This window comes from Eucalyptus grandis, chromosome 5 (assembly GCF_016545825.1).
Source record: "Eucalyptus grandis isolate ANBG69807.140 chromosome 5, ASM1654582v1, whole genome shotgun sequence".
In the NCBI taxonomy this organism is placed as follows: Eukaryota; Viridiplantae; Streptophyta; class Magnoliopsida; order Myrtales; family Myrtaceae; genus Eucalyptus; species Eucalyptus grandis.
In genome coordinates, this window is record NC_052616.1 from 6,561,440 (window position 1) to 6,578,931 (window position 17,492).

Consider the following 17,492-nt stretch of genomic DNA (forward strand, 5'->3'; position numbering starts at 1 on the left):
CATCAATTCAACTCAACATGTTCTCCAATTAATTAACTATTACTACCCACATGAGCAATTTTATCTGACACGCGTTGGGGAAGAATAATAATTACCGACATACATCGGGGAAGACTAATAACTACCGACACAAGTCGGGAAAGACTAATAACTACCGACACACGCCAGGAAAGACTAAACGACTAATAACTACCGAAACACGCTGGGAAAGACTAATAACTACTAACATCCACCAACACACGCTAGGGACGGTTTCTCTTAACTATTAACATCCACCAACACACGCTGAGGACGGTTTCTCTTAACTATTAACGTCCACCAACACACGCTGGGGACATATTCTCTCAACTATTAACGTCCACTAACACACGCTAGGGATGGATTCTCTTAACTTTCACATGATCATCAAGCATAAACTCTAGGCATATCACAAACCCACCAACATAGAGCAATCCATCTCATGACCTCACACATAAGTTCTTAGCATGCCACAAGTCCACCACATCACTAAATACACCTTATTTAGTAAGCACAATGTCAAGATCAACCACAAAACCATAACCAGTCCTAATTGGTAGAAACTAGGCTACTCGTGTGTCTCCAAGTTTAATTCCAGAAACCTACCCGAACAAACTCAAAAAATTATTAAATTTGAATATCTTGTAATGGACACATAAGCAAACATTTTTTATGAGACACCTTAACACAGATCCTTCTATATTCTTCCTAGTAAATCACTCAATCCAGTACAAAAACTATGTTTGTTTTCCAAAAAGTCTGTTTTCAGAAATCACTTTGGTTTGAGATCCAAAAAGTGTCCATTTGATCTGAAATTTGACTATATTAAACTAGAAGATATGATAAACAATTTTTGTGAAGAAACCATTTTGAAATTCGAACCCTAAAAGTTGATAAAAACTCCTAGAATCTTAAAAGGTCACTAGTTCCAACTAAAACTGAGATTCTATTTGAAAATGATGGAGCTGATATCTCCCTCTTTTAGATCCCTAAAAATCTTGAGGAAATATATGTTGTATCTAAGTATGTCTAAAAAATTTCTCAAGAAGACATCAACCTCAAATTTGCAACCCATTTTGATCTAAAAAAGGGCAAACGACGAGGTTCAGAAATCCGAACTGCAGAAATTCTACTGGATTCGACTAATCCATCATCAACGGTGCTAATCTCACTAATTAGCTTAACACTAATCCATTCTAAGACTAATCTAATCATTCTAGTTTATCACTAATCCATAAGCTAATCTAAATAACCCTTAAGCATAATTAACCTACTAAGTAAGGTTTAGTGAGCAAACTCACTTGTTTCACGAGCGGTCGGTTCAAATGAACGGGGATGCAACGGGGAACAACTTTCTTCAAGCGAGGCCTAGCTTTTGGGGTCAGGAACAACCTCAAAATGGGCCCACCAGTTGTTGGGAAACTCACAAACTTGCCCTCTGTTTTGGGCTGCAAAAGAGAGGAAACAAGGCCGGTTTAGGGTGGGAATTGATCGAGGAAGGTTGTGAGGACTAAATCGGGGCTTGACGGGGACTCACGGAGGCTAGAGGTAGGCCAAACAACTCCCGGCTAAGCGCCACCAGATCCGAAACAGGTTGGACAGGAGGAGCAAGCGAGATGGGATGGAGACACGTGCGGTGAGGCGGAGGCTCACATGCAATACGGGCAGCACTTTAGTGTGGATGACGATCGAACGGTGGCTGCAACGGCGTGAGGCTACTCGATGGCTTCCTTAGCTACTTTGGTGGTCTTTGAACAGCAAGAACAAGGGGAGGAAGGTAGTGGACGGCAGCCTTGGAGAGGAATGAAGAGATAAGGGGGCAAGGACCCTACCATAGCCATTTCTTCTCCTCACTTATCCCCTTGACCATCCTCAGCCACCAACACCTTCCTTGGCTGCAATTCAGCCACTAATGCTTCAAATACAACCCTTGAAATGGTCCAAAACCATAGGCAAAGGGGGAGCTGCGAATTTCAAATGATTTGGCTTCAATTGGACATAGTTCTCTCTTGATTCAATCCAATTTGGCCCTCATAAATTCAATTATCACCTCAATGATCCAATTGGTATTTTCCTTACCAATGGATCCCACTTACTTCCCAATTGTGCGATCAAAAAGGGTCCCCAACTTTTTCTAGACAAAAACGGCCCTAGGACAACACAATTCTCTCTTGATTCAATCCAATTTGGCCATCATAAATTCAATTATTACCTTAATGATCCAATTGGTATTTTCCTCACCAATGGATCCCACTTGCTTCCCAATTGCGTGATAAAAAACAATCCCTGGCTTTTTCGGACAAAAACAGCCCTAGGACGACTTTTTCCCAAAAAGTCTTGATTTGCAAAAAAATCTTCGAGGCGAGTCGACGCTCCTAGAATTAATTGTGACATGTGAAACTTTCAATTTCTGAAATCAAACTTAAATTCGCAATTAATTTCCATTCGGCATGATTTTAGCGTGATCTAAGCTACTAGGTAACTTTCAGAAATTTTAGTGCAAATGACCCATGATCGATTTTCTTCGAGCCACAACGTACCTCTTCGACACATCGGCCACTCTCAATGGTCATGAAAATCTCAAGGTTTCAATTACGTGCACAAGGTACCCAAAACGATAGAAAATCGGTCTCTTTTGTTGATCGACGAGAATTTTGCAATTAGGTGGAATCACCCACACTTTGATCACGCATCTCAATCGAATCGACTTATCCACGATCTACGATCGATTTTGACAATGTCATCGACCCTTGTAGACTAGCACAATCGAGCAGTCAATTTCTAGTCGAATTCTTAAGTCCATTGCATTAAAATATCTTAATGACTTCCCCAGATAGTCTAGTTATCTCATGAGTGATTGGCTTTAAGAATAGCACTATAGACGTGTCGATGAAAGGCCCAATTTATTCAATTGAAAACAGGACTGAAAATCTAGGAATTGCAGGGGGGAGGAGCGAGGCCAAGGTAAGTCCTCTAACACTGATTGTGCTTAGGTTGCCCTTATGGCGTATTTTCTTCCTAATCAAGTTTTAGGGGTTGGACTTGCTAAAACATTGTCTCACTAGTTATTGAATAATCATTTTCATGTCCGTAGATGGTGCTTGTGGAGGACCAAAGCCCCGAAGTTTAAGAGGTGAAGCCCAAAAATCGGCAATTTTATCCGACTAGCTAGTTGTAGGACAATTCTCTTTTGTTGGGAGCCGATCCCTTTTGTAAACCTTTGTGTATAGATCTATGTGTTTATAAAAATGTATTTTGTGAAAAATTGGCCCTACTAATGAATGGGTCGATGATGCGTCCGGGACGTCGCTATTTAATCGACTAGTGAGGGGATGGGCACGCTCGAGGATCGGGCGTGACAAACATATTATAGAGTGATAAAAATGCCACTAACGCTAGAGGACAAGGATGGAGGCTCAAGCGGAGTAGAGTGATCAAGGACGTGAGGTCAGCAGTGAATTTTGGGACACCGGCACTTGAAGACAAATGGCATTGTAGATAACTAAAGGAAAAGTCAGTCATTTTTTTTAATATAACCAAGTATAGGAAACTATGGCTTTTGATGTACCGACGAACAATGTCCATCCAGTATATGTAAATAAAAAGTGCATGGTTATTATCTATATGTATCTAGTGTGCATCATTTCGGTGTTTAGGTAGGGAGTTGTTGGATACGCTTCCGCCATGTAAATTGTGCAGGGACCAATGAAAAATGTGATAGACCCCTAGACTCACGAATTCACCGAAATCCAAGGGTATAAGAATAAAGGACATCCAGGACAAAGAAAGAAGTGTGGCGACCCTAACGGATCGGGGGCCATCGTGGGGCACCACAAATCGGGCCAAGCGAGGTCAACGGGGTTGGTCCAAGTCAAGTGAACCAGATTGGGTCGAGGTCAATAGCGGGTCAGGTCAAGGTCAATGGGTCGGGTCCCAAGTCGGGTCGGGTTCATCCACGACCCTGGTGGTTGACGTCATTCCTAGCACATGCACACACGCTAGTCGTCGCCACGCATGGCTACGTATGTGGGCACATGGCAACATGTGGCAACGCGTCTTCAACATGTGCCGACTCCTAGCGATGCGTGGGGGCACATGCAACCTCCCGGTGACGCGTTGGCCACGGTTTTGCTTGTCTTGACAAGCCCATTCCGTTTTTATAATTAAAATTGATTTTTATTGAACAAAAAATCACAAAAATATGGCAGAAAAAAAAACTATGCAATCGTGTTCTAATCTATGGAGGCTACGATACCACATGTAAGACACGAGAATGCAACCTAAGATCTCCATAGCTAAAATCAAGAACGCTTATAAACAAGTAAAGAGATTAACGCACTTGATTTGGACCATTATTCTTGATGCGGAATAACAACGATCCAAACTCATGAATTTCTCATTTATTGCCCTTTGTATCACTAGTTCAATGGGATGGCTCCTTACCTTAGTGCTTAATAAACGCTCCTTTGTGAGGATAATTGCGTATGTTAAGGTTAAAGGAGAGACTTAAGTATTATTTATAGAGTTTCCAACCACATTCTCTCATTACAAGCAGGGCTCAACTCGGCCCACACTAGCCAACCCCATATTAAACTGATTAAGAAACCTTCTATCTCACCTTAGACCAACCCCGTAAAATAGTAAATTATAATATTAATTAATGTAACCCGACTAGGAAAACTCTTACAATTAAATTAGGCAAATCAACTATCTTTAAGAGTTGCCAATCCAACTCTACCAATGATTCAAATTTTCCCAACTGTGTATTGAGCTCCTTTTCTTTTATTGCAAAGCACTTGTAAATCTTGATGTATAAGCTTAACTAACCCTCTAATAAAGCATGGGAGTTCACTGCTATACTTGTTCATACATATTAGTTAACCTTGTAAATAATGCACACTCGTAAACCAATTTCATTAACACATGAAATATCTAGATCCTCAAACAATAGAATCAGAATGGAGTTGGCGAGAATTTCATTACATTGATAGCAAACACATTCACCTTTACTTTGACAACCGACGAAAAGAAGGCTTCAAGAGTCAACATCTAACAATTTCCTTGCCTTATAAACCTCATCAGTAACCGATTGAAGTACTTCTTCGTAGCTGCAGCAATGCACGATTGAAGGACAGCTCATTTTAGTTGGACAGATAGAAATTTAAAGGTTTTCAAAATGATGGATAAGGACACCACAATGCTACAACTTTCGTATGGTGTTTACTTGAGTGCCATAACTTTTTCAACCACATAAGTTTCATAACTTGTAAAAAGTTTGCTCAGTACCATTATTTTCAATTAATCATCCAATTTTTTTAAAAAAGTTCACACAGGTGCCAGAAAAACGATGTGGCATAGCATTTATGGTGAACATTTTAAAAAAGTTACGGCACCTAAATAATCGGTTGAAAAGTTGTATGGCACTCAAATAATCGGAAAGAAAGTTTTGACATTCAAGTAAGCACTATATATATAAGTTATGGTATTTAAGTGAGCGCTGCATGAAAATTACAGTACTTGTGGTGCTCTTTTCCCTTAAAATGATGATCTAACGTTGATTTGATTTCTCAGACACCTGTAACTTGAAGATCTTTCACTCCGGAAAATATATATGTGTGCGTGCGCAGGGCCGTAACAGTATGCAATTTTGTTCTATTCAACCATAGAGTTCCTCCAGATACTACAGACAAGAAGGATCCGCTTCTTATTCTACAGGATTGAATTTGCTTGAGTGGACAATTTGTATGCAAAAGGGCTGCATTCCAGTAACTTTGAAACTCTCAGTGTTGGGAAAGTTCAATTGAATGACTTATTTACCTCATGATTTAGTGGCGAAATAGCAGATTTACCTGTTGTTTTTCAAGATGAAACCCCTCAATGCTGCGACCTTAATGAGGGCCTCTTTCCATGACTTCACTTCATCGTGGTCGAAGTTCGCTCGGTGCTTGTCTAGGTCGCTTTTGTATAAATCAGTTTTGAGCTTAACATCATCAATCTCCACATCGTAGAAAATGGGGAGGATTCTTCTTTTCCCCTTTGATTCTAACGTGCATTTTACCATGTAAGCAAGTACGCGGAGACACCAATGACCAGAAACATAGTTCCTAGAGAAGATGGGTATGTAGATATTAGAGTTAGCGAGTAACCCTAGAATCTTTTCCCCAGTCTCTTCATTGGACCTCAAGTCATCATTATCACTATAAACAGACATTTGATTCCAAATCATCCGAGAGTGAAGATAACTGACAATACTATGATGAGTGTCTGGTCCCTTAAAACTCAGGAACACATCAGTTATAGGCAATCTGTGGCAAAGCCAAGTCGATCTCGGGATATTGAACAATCTTTTTCAAGATAGTGCGGCCACGACTACCAAACACCCAGCTTTCTAAGCCCTCGATGCCCTCAATGGATCTTAAATTCGGACAAGCTTCTAGCTCTAGATGTTGTAGCTTACCCAACTTGGAAAAATTGGGTAACTTTCCTATTAAATCGCATCTGGAAAGGAGGAGGTACTGCAAAGTTTCTAGTTCCGACAAACCTTGAATTTCAACTAGCCTATTCAAGCCCCTTAGTTCCAAGTGCTCCAGACTCCTCAAAAGTGACAGACCTGGTATTTCCTCAAGGGATTCACATCTTTTTATGTTTAGTTCCCTCAGATGCATTAGACCAGGAGTGACCGGCAGGTGTGATATTGGACATTCAATTAAATGCAGAACTCTCAAATTTAATGAGTTGGAAATTTGTGGTAGTGGACTAATACTTTTGAGTTTCAAATGCGACAAATGAGATGGAAGCTGATAGAACGGTTGCTCCCTCATCAAAGCCGCTTTAAGTTTTGAGTCATAGTCCCGCCTAGTAGAGTGATATCTACTTCTCAAATTGCTGAATCTATATAATTCCAGATGTTCTAAATCAGGGATGCTTGAGGGTGAGGGACAAGAGAGAAGTCCATAGCTTGAACCGCAAGGAATTTTAAACTTGATGGAAGAGGCGGCACTTGTTGAAGGTCAATTGAACCCACTTCAAGTTTTTGGAGATGGAGACGACTTATCTCTGGAGGCAGTCTAGAAACACTAGTAAATGCTAAGTTCAATGTCTTCAAATGAAATAGCTTCCCAATTCCCTCCAAGTTCTTATCTGTCAGATCCCAGGATTTGTAGCCATCTAAAACTTCAAGCATCTCCAGTCCTCCAATAGTATGGGGAAACTCCTTCATCTTCGTTCTACTTATTCTCAACACCATTAGTTTCTTCAAGTTTCCGATCAGATCGGGTAGTTCAACTATGCCTGAGTTTGATACATCCAACTCTACCAACATTTTAATTCCCCAATTGAGCTTGGAAGTTCCTTTATCCTCACGCACTCGCGTAAAGTTATGCATGTAAGATTCATCGCCCCCCCAATTGAGTCTGGAAGTCGGCAAATTTTGGGGTGGAAGCTTAATCTGAGACCCAACAAAGATTTCAAGTTGCCAAATCTCTCCGGAAGCTTCAAGGGTTGAAAATTTTCGGGCATGACGATATGCTTCAAAGATTGTAGAGAACTGACTTCTTCAGGCAACTCCCGAAGAGAACCACACCCTTTGACATTCAAAGTCTCTAGGAGTTGAAGCTTAGAAATGGAGGGTGAATTGTGATTAAGTTGGAACACCGAGCAAGTACTAACGTCTCTAAAGATGTGAAATTAGAGAAGTCAGGTGCCCTCGTCAACTTTGTGCAATCCGTTAAATCCAAAATTTTTAATTTTTTAGTCATCTGTAGGAAAAGAAAATGTGGAGTTAAAAAGAATGAAACACATCAATCATCCTATATTTTTTACAGAGTAAATATTCTCATTTTATAACTCAATATACTCTCTCATTTACTTGCAATTGGCGCAACTAGGTCGCTTCTAACACTTCCTTTGGAGAAAACGGAATAATCTTCCGTTCATGGTAAGCATGTACGGTCAGTGTAATTGAAAATTATTTCCTTTTTTATAAATTTAATACTCGTATCTAAACCTTAGTGGTGGAATAGTAAGTTAGTACTAAAATTCATAATCTACTAGAGATTTATAGTGATAAAACAGTTTGTTTGTAGAATATCACTGCTAGTCGACACCACTAGTAAACTATATAAGCAATCAATTCATATTCTTCAAATGAAAAACCAGCTCATTTGTACAAAAACGAAAGGCTGTTTATAATCTACTAGGCAAGCCTGGTAAATCAATCATGTCGTTAGTCTTTTTCTGACTCGCAAGCTTAAGTACTTGTAAAATCAAAATAAATCTAACAATTTACTGCGATTTTATAGTACAAGGATAGTTTTATGTCCATAAGTTGCAATCGTTAACCAATACTACTAGTAAAGTATGTAAGCAATCCATAATCTACCAGCGAATGATAGTTCATAGTCTAAAGGAGTATTTCAACTTGATTAATCGATTAATATATTTGTATGTTACTGAAAAATAAAACTTGGTACTCGGTAAAATCGAAGCAATGGCCACTATTTACTAACCATTTACCATGGAAAATAGTACTTTGTTTGTTAAAGTATCTACGCAAATCATAATCTACTAATTAATGAAGGGGTTCACTTGTAATATTCAAAAACAATTGGTAATCCGCTTTTAGATTTGATGATGGTAAAATCGTTATTTTGTTGATAATTTATTGAACTAAAAATTTGCCAATCAGTTCTTACTTATCAACAAAATTTCGAACTTACCATCTATCATTCAAATTTTACAATGCACAAACAAGTTTTCGTTTCGGTATTGAATTAATAGAAATCTGCTTGCAAATTGCCATTGAAGTGTAAATCTTCCCATGTTTTAAGACCGTTACACATAAAACTATATTTCGAGTCTATTAACTATACGAGAATTGGGTACTTCTGTATATCCCTCACCCGTGCATCTTCATGGTGTAGAGTCATAATTAAGTTACAAAAAGGAAAATTGTAAAGCATCATAAAAGAAACTTACGATGTCACAATAATCCGTCGTCATTGAGTTTTAAAAGTGTGAAGAAAAAAATATGCAGAGTACAAGGTTGTACCAAAGGAAGACCAAAGTCTAGGAGAGACTCGTGGAATTTGACCACAGCACGTGGGGGTAGACACATATATGCGAAAGAAGAGATAGCACTGGCTTTGATATTAAATTCAAAAATTCAACCAAAAAACTTAAGATGATAAATTGAAAGAGACAGAATGAATATAAGAGTATATAAGACCCGTTAGAAAAGAGACTTCAACAAGCCATAAAGCATTCAAACTCCAAACTCCAAAGTACGTAAATCTTTGAATTCCTCGAACCAAGGCGATAACGGATGCTTGAATAATACTATGGACCGTTGAGCACAGCTAATGATTCTTGCCACCGATTTTACGCTTATCATATTTTTCTGTGCCTCGATTACTAAAGCAGTGATGTTCTGCTCCTAATATCATTTGCTGGGACGATATGCTGATGCCATGTGATTCTATAGTTTCCTCTCATTTTCTTTTCAAATGTGTTTAGTTGTTAGTAGTCGACTCTAGAAGTTAGACTACCACAAAAAATTTTAGATCAAGGCAGAACGCCACCTGTGTACCATGCTTGAATGATCTATAAACAAGGAAAGAAGGTGAACAGAGCAAGATATATTGTACCTGCATTTGACTCCATCCACCCGTCATCTTCGACATTGCTCCTTGAAAGGTCTAGCACAACCAAATTAGGAAATTGAAAACTCTTCGCATAAAATTCCTTATGCGTAATTTCCCAAGAAAACCATCTTAGCTCCGAAAGAAGGTTCTCGAAGTTGCCCAAAATATCGATGCCTTGCATTCGAAAGAACCTTAGATTTGGTAGAGCAACTAATTCTTTAGATTCAATGCTACAGCTGCAGCCATCCGAAGTCAGGCTTAGTGCTACCACATCTTCATTTTTCTGCACATGACAAACTCGATATTGAGCATGCAACATACGATTTACAGAGCTACAACAGAGAGGGCTCAAAAGCATGATCAAACAATTTCTGTGATGGTTGAACTCGCCACATGCGCTTTCTCGAACTATGGCAAAATCTTTTCTCAACAAGTGGTTGTTTCCTCCTCTTCTGCATCAACTAATTTTCGCGTATGAAGGAATCAAATTTTCGATTTCTACTTTTCAGGAAATATAATTCAACATATTAATTAAAATTCTTCTTCATTTATTCTAAAAAAATCGGAGTGAAAATAATCTAAAAATTTCTTGATAAAGCAAGTTTTTTTTATTTCACCTGGATCACACGTAAACTGTTCTTAGCTTTTTCAAAAATTCACTGGAACTAAGAAAATAAAGCAAACCTTCAGGCAATCTCTTTTGGCTCCCCTTCAAACTTTGAGACCCTTGACCGAAGGTTTGACAGAAGATGTGACCCCGACAAGACAAAAGCGACGGAAAACAAAGCTATCTTTTGGATGCATATTTTAATCAAATTGCTGCTTTAAATGGGAAAGAAAAATTCAAAGAATTTCTTGCTCCAAATATTTTCAAACATACGCAGTTCCCGTTTACCTTTTCTCCTCCCAGTAGTTTCAGGGCCTCCTCTCGAATCCACACCCTGCAAAACTTGCAAGGATATATTTGAAGAACAATGTACCTTCCAAAGTCTCGAACTTGATCATGCATCCAAAATCTATTATCCTCTTTAATTTTGATAAAGGACCTTTGAGAGAGAACCCTCATTGCAATGCTGGGAAAGTATCCACAATCCTTCCACATGATAATCGGATATGTTTTGTCGGTATTGAAAAAGCAGGCAATATACCCAAAAATATTTCTCGGTGCTTATCCTCTAATCTTTTATAACTTATCATTAATGTATCTTGGACATCCTGAAAAGGACCTTCCTTTAACTTCTTTAGTGTCTCATCCCATACTTCTCTTTTATCCGAATGCTCCAAATCTTTGCCCCAGTCAAAAAGATTGGACCCTATCACTGTGATGGCCAAGGGAAGCATGCCCACTGTACGAACAATTTCTGTTGAAAGAGCACCATATTCTTCTGGAGCGTAGTCACTTCTGAATGCATGCTTATAAAACAAATGAAGTGCTAAATCAAATCTCATTTCACAAACTTCATAACGGAAAATGCCTTTAGGTTGGTTGAGGACCTCTTTACCAAATACACCCACTTGAGCCATTAGGACACTTTCGTCTCTAGTTGTGATAATGATTCTGCTACCAGAACAAAACCAATCAGATTTTCCGGCTAAATTTTCGAGCTGCTCTTTCTTGTCTAGATCATCAAGTACAATAAGTACTTCTTTATTACTCAATGTTCTTTTTATCATTGTGATTCCATGATCAACATCTTTAATTTGGTTAGCAATCCCATGACCGGCCAAATCGATAAGAGCTTTTTGCAATTCTAAAAGACCACCATGAGATTGTGATGATGCTCGAACATCATCAAGGAAACTATAGCGTTCAAAGTGGGATAATAATTTGTTGAACATGACTTTGGCAAGAGTTGTTTTCCAACACCACCCATACCATGGATACCAATGAAACGTACACCATTAGACCCAACATCCAACAATTTCATTATGTCTTCGACCTGAGCGCTATCTTCAACCCAATATTCAGTCACATTCTTGTGTCTTGAATTAAGCTTACGGGAAACCTCTTCTACAATCAATTCAATTTGCTCTCCTTGGCTGCAGCAAAGCATGAAAATTTCGTTTCAGTCAAAGACATGATAGACTACAGGACTCTAGGGAACATGTAGATACATAACTCTACGCATGGAAATGATGCATTATAAATAGAAATTTTCGGGTGCAGGTTGGGTCGACACAATTTTCTGCGGGTTTAAGAAAACATTTTCATCCACACCTCATTACCTTTTGTAGGTTCTCGAGCACAATCTTAGTTAGGATTCCATTAACTTCTAAATCTAATGCCACACCGATATGGTTTGAAATTTTGGACACACAAAGTTTCTTCCAAAGAAAAAGTGCAGGAAAATTCCCCTCTGTAAGAGCCTTCTTTCAGTCCATTAGGACCAAACTTCTTTTGTGCATGGAGATACTTTCCACACACACACAACATTTAAAAGAGGGCCAATTCCAAAAAAAAAAAAAAAAATCCCAAACTTTATGTCAAATTTCAAATTTGTCCTGAACTTTTTTTTGTCTTATATAAAACCCCAAACTTTAAGTCCAGTCCTAAATCTACCCTAATTTTTTTTTTATCTCAGAAAAAACCTCAAACTTTAGGTCTAATCCTAAATTTGCCCCAAACTTTTCTTTTGTCTTAGAAAAAACTCGAAACTTTAGATCCAATCCCAAATCCACCCTAATTTTTTTTTTTTTTTGTCATAAAGAAAATCATCAATTTTTACTACATTCCTAAATTTGTCCTCGTTAGCCCTCTGTCCAAATGTCGTGGTTAGTAGTTCTTAATTTTTTATATCGTAGAACAATTTTATTTTGGAAATAATTTTCCATGTCGCTTTGTTGATGTGTATTTATCATCGATGTGAAAATACCCCTTTATATTGGGATTGGACCACTTGATAGATTTAAGAATATACTAAAAGTTGATTATTTTTATACAAACAGAAGGTAAAATCCTAAATTGATACATCCATCAATTGCCATGTGTTATTTAATTCAACAATTTGATAATAAAATTTAACAAAAACTAATGGAGGGTGGTCAAAAAATTAATTTAGGATAAATTTGTTACATGTCTACCAATTCAAGATTTTTGTGATATTAACTCTTTTTATACAAAAGAAAATTTGGGGCAAATTTGAAATTGGACTTCAAGTCTAGGGTTTTTCTGAGAAAAAAAGAAAAGTTTGGAGCAACTTTGAGACTGGATCTAAACATTGGGATTTTTTATGAGACGAAAAAAGGTTTGGGGTTGATTTGAAACCCAACCTAAATTTTGGGATTTATTTTGGAATTGGCTCAAATTACATATCAAGATTTAACGGTTTCAAGCCAAAAAAAGTGTAAAAACTTGTTCAAGACAAGACTATGTATATGCTGAGGTTCATGAGAGCGCAAAACTCCAAATTCACGGTATCATTGTCCTCTGATCTGACGTGTCCACTTTTTCCCTTGTCCTTTTGTTTTTTTCCTTTCTTTCTCTTTTTCCAAAGGGAATCATAAAAAGGTAAGATTAGTTGTCGGTGATTTCATTGGTACGTCACAATCACAACGTGCAATAAAAGAGATAGGACGATTAGGGTGGAGCCGGGTCCCGCGAGTATTCACAAAGGCCTAGCTACTCAGGTTCACATTTGCGAAGGTGTACTGTCGTCGTAAGGTTGATGGAAGAAGCAGGATGATAATTACCCCATGACCGACGTGGTCATAAAGCAACTTAACTAAATCATAGTTAATATTAACCATCACTGTGTTCTTTTGTTTTTTTTTTTCGGCAACACGTCTTTCCTCCTCCTATATAGGGCCAATTCCCCAAAAAAACAAAAAACAAAAAAAACTCCAAATTTTAGATCTAGTTTCGAATATGTCCAAAATCTTTTTTGTCTCATAAAAAACTTCAAAGTTTATGTCAAAATTCAAATCTGCCCCAAACTTTTCCTTTTTTTCAAGAAAAAACCCTAAACTTTAATTCAAGTCCCAAATTTGTCCAGAATTCTGTTTTGTCTAAAAATAAAAGGAAGAGTTAATATCACAAAAAATCTTGTATTAGTAGACATGTAATAAATTTACCTTAAATTAATTTTTTACCACCTTCTGTTAGTTTCTGTTAAATTTTACTATCAAATTACTAAGTTAGATGACATATGTCAACTAATAAGTGTACCAATTTGGTGTTCTACCCTCCATTTGTACAAAAAAAAAAAAAACAACTCTTAGTATATTCTCAAAATTATCCCGTAGTCCAGTCTCAACTTAAAGTGGCATTTCCACATTGATAATAAATACACATCGGTAAGGTCACGCGGAAAATTATTTCCAAAATGAAACCATTCTAGGATATAAAAAAAATTAAGAACTACTAACTGCGACTTTTGGACAGGGGCCTGATAGTGGCAAATTTAGGAATATAGTAAAAATTGATGATTTTCTTTTTGACAAAAACATTGGGGTAGATTTGGAACTAAACCTAAAGTTTTGAATTTTTTTTTTAGATAAAAGAAAGGTTTAGGGTAGATTTGGGACTAAACCTAAAGTTTGGAATTTTTTTGAGACAAAAAAAAGTTTGGGGCTGATTTAGGATTGGACCTAAAGTTCGGGTTTTTATGAGACAAAAAAAAAAAAAAAAAAAAAGTTCGGGACAAATTTGAGATTGAACCTAAAGTTTGGATTTTTTTTTTTTTTTTTTTTGGAATTAGCCCTTTAAAAGATGTGTGTGTGTGTGTGTGTGTGTTCAATTTCTTCATACTACGTCAATATTTTCTTTTCATTAAATAATAATTATAATATTTCATAATAAGGAAATTTTGTAAAATCTTTTAACTGTCCCTTTTTTGCATGGATGCATCGTATGTGCACTTTTATAATGTTAATTATGCACTTTTTATAAATAAAAAAAAATAATCATGTCTTGGTATAATTTTAAAATTGCATTACTCCTATTAATCGAACAATTTTACATGAGTTTTCTATTGTACAAAATTGATGATTACCACCAGAGATGAAAAATACAGAAAATCGCATGATTTGTACTATACTTATTGTGGTAATACGGTTAAGTAAAATAATTGATTTAGTGAAAAATACGATTAAGTAAAAAGTTGGTCTTACCTATCTGGTCATATTGACTTGACTCAACATAAATTGAAAAAAAGAAAAAAAAAAAAAAAGCCTTGTTTGGGTTGGGTTTTACTCGATTTGTTGAGCTTGAAAAAAAAAATAGCCATTTTCTATTTTCTATTATGGGTTCTCGGCTGTTTTGTTCTAGCTTTCATTAACTTCTAATGCAAATCTTAAATAAAAATGTCAAAATGCTTTATGTTTGGAAATCTCGAGGACGAACTTTCATACAATGAAATGTAAATACTGTGCATATTAACCATAAAAAGTAGAGGAAATTTACCCTTTGCCTCTAAGATCCCATCCCTTTATACGTGCAACCTCAAGAAGGGCATCTTCCCACTGCTTCAATTCATTGGAGCCAAACTTCTTCTGGTGCTCGGCCATGGCTTTTTTATACAACTTGGTTTTGAGCTTAACATCATCAGTATTCACGTCATAGAAGATGGGAAGCATTTCTTTCTTCCCATTAGATGTTGACGTGCATTTTACCATGCGCGCAATCTCCCGCAGACACCATGAACTATTAGCGTAACTCTTAGAGAAGATAGGTATGTAAATTTGAGACTTGTCAAGTGCTTTGAAAAGCTCTCCACCAATTTTTTTTCCGAATTTGAGTTCTTCATCATCCAAGAAAACGCGAATTCCCGCATTTCTCAAGCCATTGTAGAGGCAACTGGTGAATCCATTGCGAGTATCCGGTCCCCGGAAGCTCAGGAACACATCGTACTCTTCATTAGATGCATTGTCGGTTCTCAAGTTTGACTCTGAGTCCCTCCTTAATGCCTCCTCCTCTTCTCCAGACCCATCGTCCGGTCTCGAGGTTGACTCCGAGCCCCTACTCCTCCTCGAGTTCGTGATACCAAAATTACGGACTTGTAACCTGATCCAGACGTAAAATAAGGAATGTGAATTGCACAAGCAGGCTGAATTGTATTAAACATGTACAGGAGCAAAGTATTATTATATTGTGCATTATCTGTGAACAAGAGATCGAAAAGAAGTGGAATTAAATTACTTACACTTTCGCTACAGCCAAAGCGACGATGGTGATTATTAGAGCCTGACCTCCATTGGATCCCATCTGTGGGCCGATCCTCTCAGCTCTATTCACCAAGAGCGGTTCTCCGTTCTGTAAAGATGGCTAATTGGGGACGGTTCAGCGACGGAAGATCGGCGCGGGAAGAGAAGGAGGGCAGACAACGCAGGGAGGTTGTAGGCGACTTTTGGGAAATATAAGGAAGTCGCCAAAACTGAGAACACGGGGGCGCGCGGAGACAGAGAGGGGTTAAAAAGGAGGGCGGGGTCAACTTGTATGTCCTGGTGGAAAATTTAAATCTCAATATGTCAAGATCATGTGCGGTGCACGTGGTCCACCACTAGCGTAATTAAAGAGCAGGTAATTGAAAATTAAGAAAGAAGAAATCTGACGAACAACCAAAAAAACAAAAAAAAACAAAAATCTCATTGACACGTTTTTCTTAAATGTAACTTCTCGCCATTTTTTAATATTTGAAGAAATATTTCAGCTTTGGCAAGAACGTGAAGAAGGTTGATTTTTGCTTGTTTTAAGCCAAAATAAACAGGCTGAGGTGAGTTTTTGACTTTTCAGCCACAGAGAGTTTAAAAAGAGTTCCCGCAGGCTTTTCCTTTTGGGTTAATACCCTGAAAAGTCTCAAGCTAATAATGAAGTAGGGATTGGTGATATATATCTTGCTTCTATCATTGGGAATGAGGTAATGACAGAGAGATGTGTATAGAGTAAGGGCATCACACCTTCATTTGGGTCCACCCAACTCAGTCATTTTTAATATTGCTTTTGGAAAGGTCAAGCACCACCAATTTTCTGAAGTGAAATTTTTCCACTTGGAAAGTCATTTGACATGTTTGCCAAGAAAGCCATCTTAGCTCCGAATAAAGATTTTCTAAGTTGCCAGAAAAATCAAACTCTTTCACTCAAAGTAACCTTAGTTTTGGTAGACAAGCTAATTCTTCTCGTGTGACACTATGGCCGTCGAACATCAGGCTTAGCTCTTTAACATCTTCATTTTTCTACATGTGATGGACTCAAAAGGACCTCTTGATGGAGTCCAATTTATGGCCGATCATCTACCATGCATTCACCAACAATTTAACCACAGCGCAAAAAAAAAAATATATATATATATATATATATCTAAAGGCCCGTTTGATAGCACTCCAAATAGTGCCTAATTCTATTATTTTGTTCCCCGAAATAAAATAAAAAAGAATAGAAATCTATTTATTAAATTTTTTGTTCTTGGGTACAAAAAATCTATTGTTTTTATTCCTCGGAAAAAAATCCATTTTTGTTCCTCAAAATAGATTTGGAATAGAATCAATGAGTAAAAAGAGTTGCTTCTTATTTAGTTGCTTCTTATTATCAAGAACAATTCATAGAATCAAAACTAATTTTTCCTCTTTTCTCTTCTCTTTTCATCTCTTTCCTCATTTTTTCTTTCTTTTTCTTCTTTCTTTTGGCCGGTCGTTGGCCTCGGCCATGGTCGGTGACCTTGCTAGAGCGTCGCCAGCCCTAGCAACATTGAGCCACGATGAGGTCGAGCCTTGCCATGGCTCGGGCTAACAAGACTCGTCGTGGCTCAAGTCACTAGGGGGCTAGTGACGCTTCGGCGAGGCCGCTAGCTCTCATCGACCGGTCATTGGCCCGGCTAGCAATTAGAGGAAGGAGGAGAT

General features: G+C 37.7%; 3 protein-coding genes across 3 annotated transcripts; all 3 read right to left on the bottom strand.

Moving 5' to 3' along the window:
• Nucleotides 1-5,053: 5,053 nt before the first annotated feature.
• On the bottom strand, nucleotides 5,054-7,237 carry LOC108958378 (toll/interleukin-1 receptor-like protein). The gene is made up of 3 exons (XM_039313244.1): nucleotides 7,043-7,237; nucleotides 5,868-6,289; nucleotides 5,054-5,126 (listed from the first exon to the last, which is right to left on the bottom strand). The coding sequence occupies exons 1-3, from the start codon at nucleotides 7,235-7,237 to the stop codon at nucleotides 5,054-5,056; spliced, it is 690 nt and encodes a 229-aa protein (XP_039169178.1).
• A 3,484-nt stretch (nucleotides 7,238-10,721) lies between these two features.
• LOC120293566 (TMV resistance protein N-like) lies at nucleotides 10,722-13,354 on the bottom strand. The gene is made up of 3 exons (XM_039313245.1): nucleotides 13,350-13,354; nucleotides 11,536-11,699; nucleotides 10,722-11,410 (listed from the first exon to the last, which is right to left on the bottom strand). Exons 1-3 carry the CDS (start codon nucleotides 13,352-13,354, stop codon nucleotides 10,722-10,724), a joined length of 858 nt encoding a protein of 285 aa, XP_039169179.1.
• Nucleotides 13,355-15,056: 1,702 nt separating this feature from the next.
• Nucleotides 15,057-15,962, bottom strand: LOC104439583 (TMV resistance protein N-like). Its single transcript, XM_039312262.1, has 2 exons — nucleotides 15,800-15,962; nucleotides 15,057-15,660 (listed from the first exon to the last, which is right to left on the bottom strand). The coding sequence occupies exons 1-2, from the start codon at nucleotides 15,859-15,861 to the stop codon at nucleotides 15,057-15,059; spliced, it is 666 nt and encodes a 221-aa protein (XP_039168196.1). The 5' UTR covers nucleotides 15,862-15,962.
• Between the last annotated feature and the right edge of the window lie 1,530 nt (nucleotides 15,963-17,492).

Excerpts from the sequence above, each read along its gene's own strand:
- LOC108958378 (XM_039313244.1), bottom strand. The coding sequence starts at position 7,237 with ATGAAGGAGTTTCCCCATACTATTGGAGGACTGGAGATGCTTGAAGTT. Across the intron at positions 6,290-7,042 it reads TCCATCTCCAAAAACTTGAA|GGACCAGACACTCATCATAG; the intron begins GTGGGTTCAATT and ends CTGAGTTTTAAG. Across the intron at positions 5,127-5,867 it reads TTCATCTTGAAAAACAACAG|CTACGAAGAAGTACTTCAAT; the intron begins GTAAATCTGCTA and ends GCATTGCTGCAG.
- LOC120293566 (XM_039313245.1), bottom strand. Across the intron at positions 11,411-11,535 it reads ACGTTTCATTGGTATCCATG|AATTGCAAAAAGCTCTTATC; the intron begins GTATGGGTGGTG and ends GTGGTCTTTTAG.
- LOC104439583 (XM_039312262.1), bottom strand. The coding sequence starts at position 15,861 with ATGGGATCCAATGGAGGTCAGGCTCTAATAATCACCATCGTCGCTTTG. Across the intron at positions 15,661-15,799 it reads GCTTTGGCTGTAGCGAAAGT|GTTACAAGTCCGTAATTTTG; the intron begins GTAAGTAATTTA and ends CGTCTGGATCAG.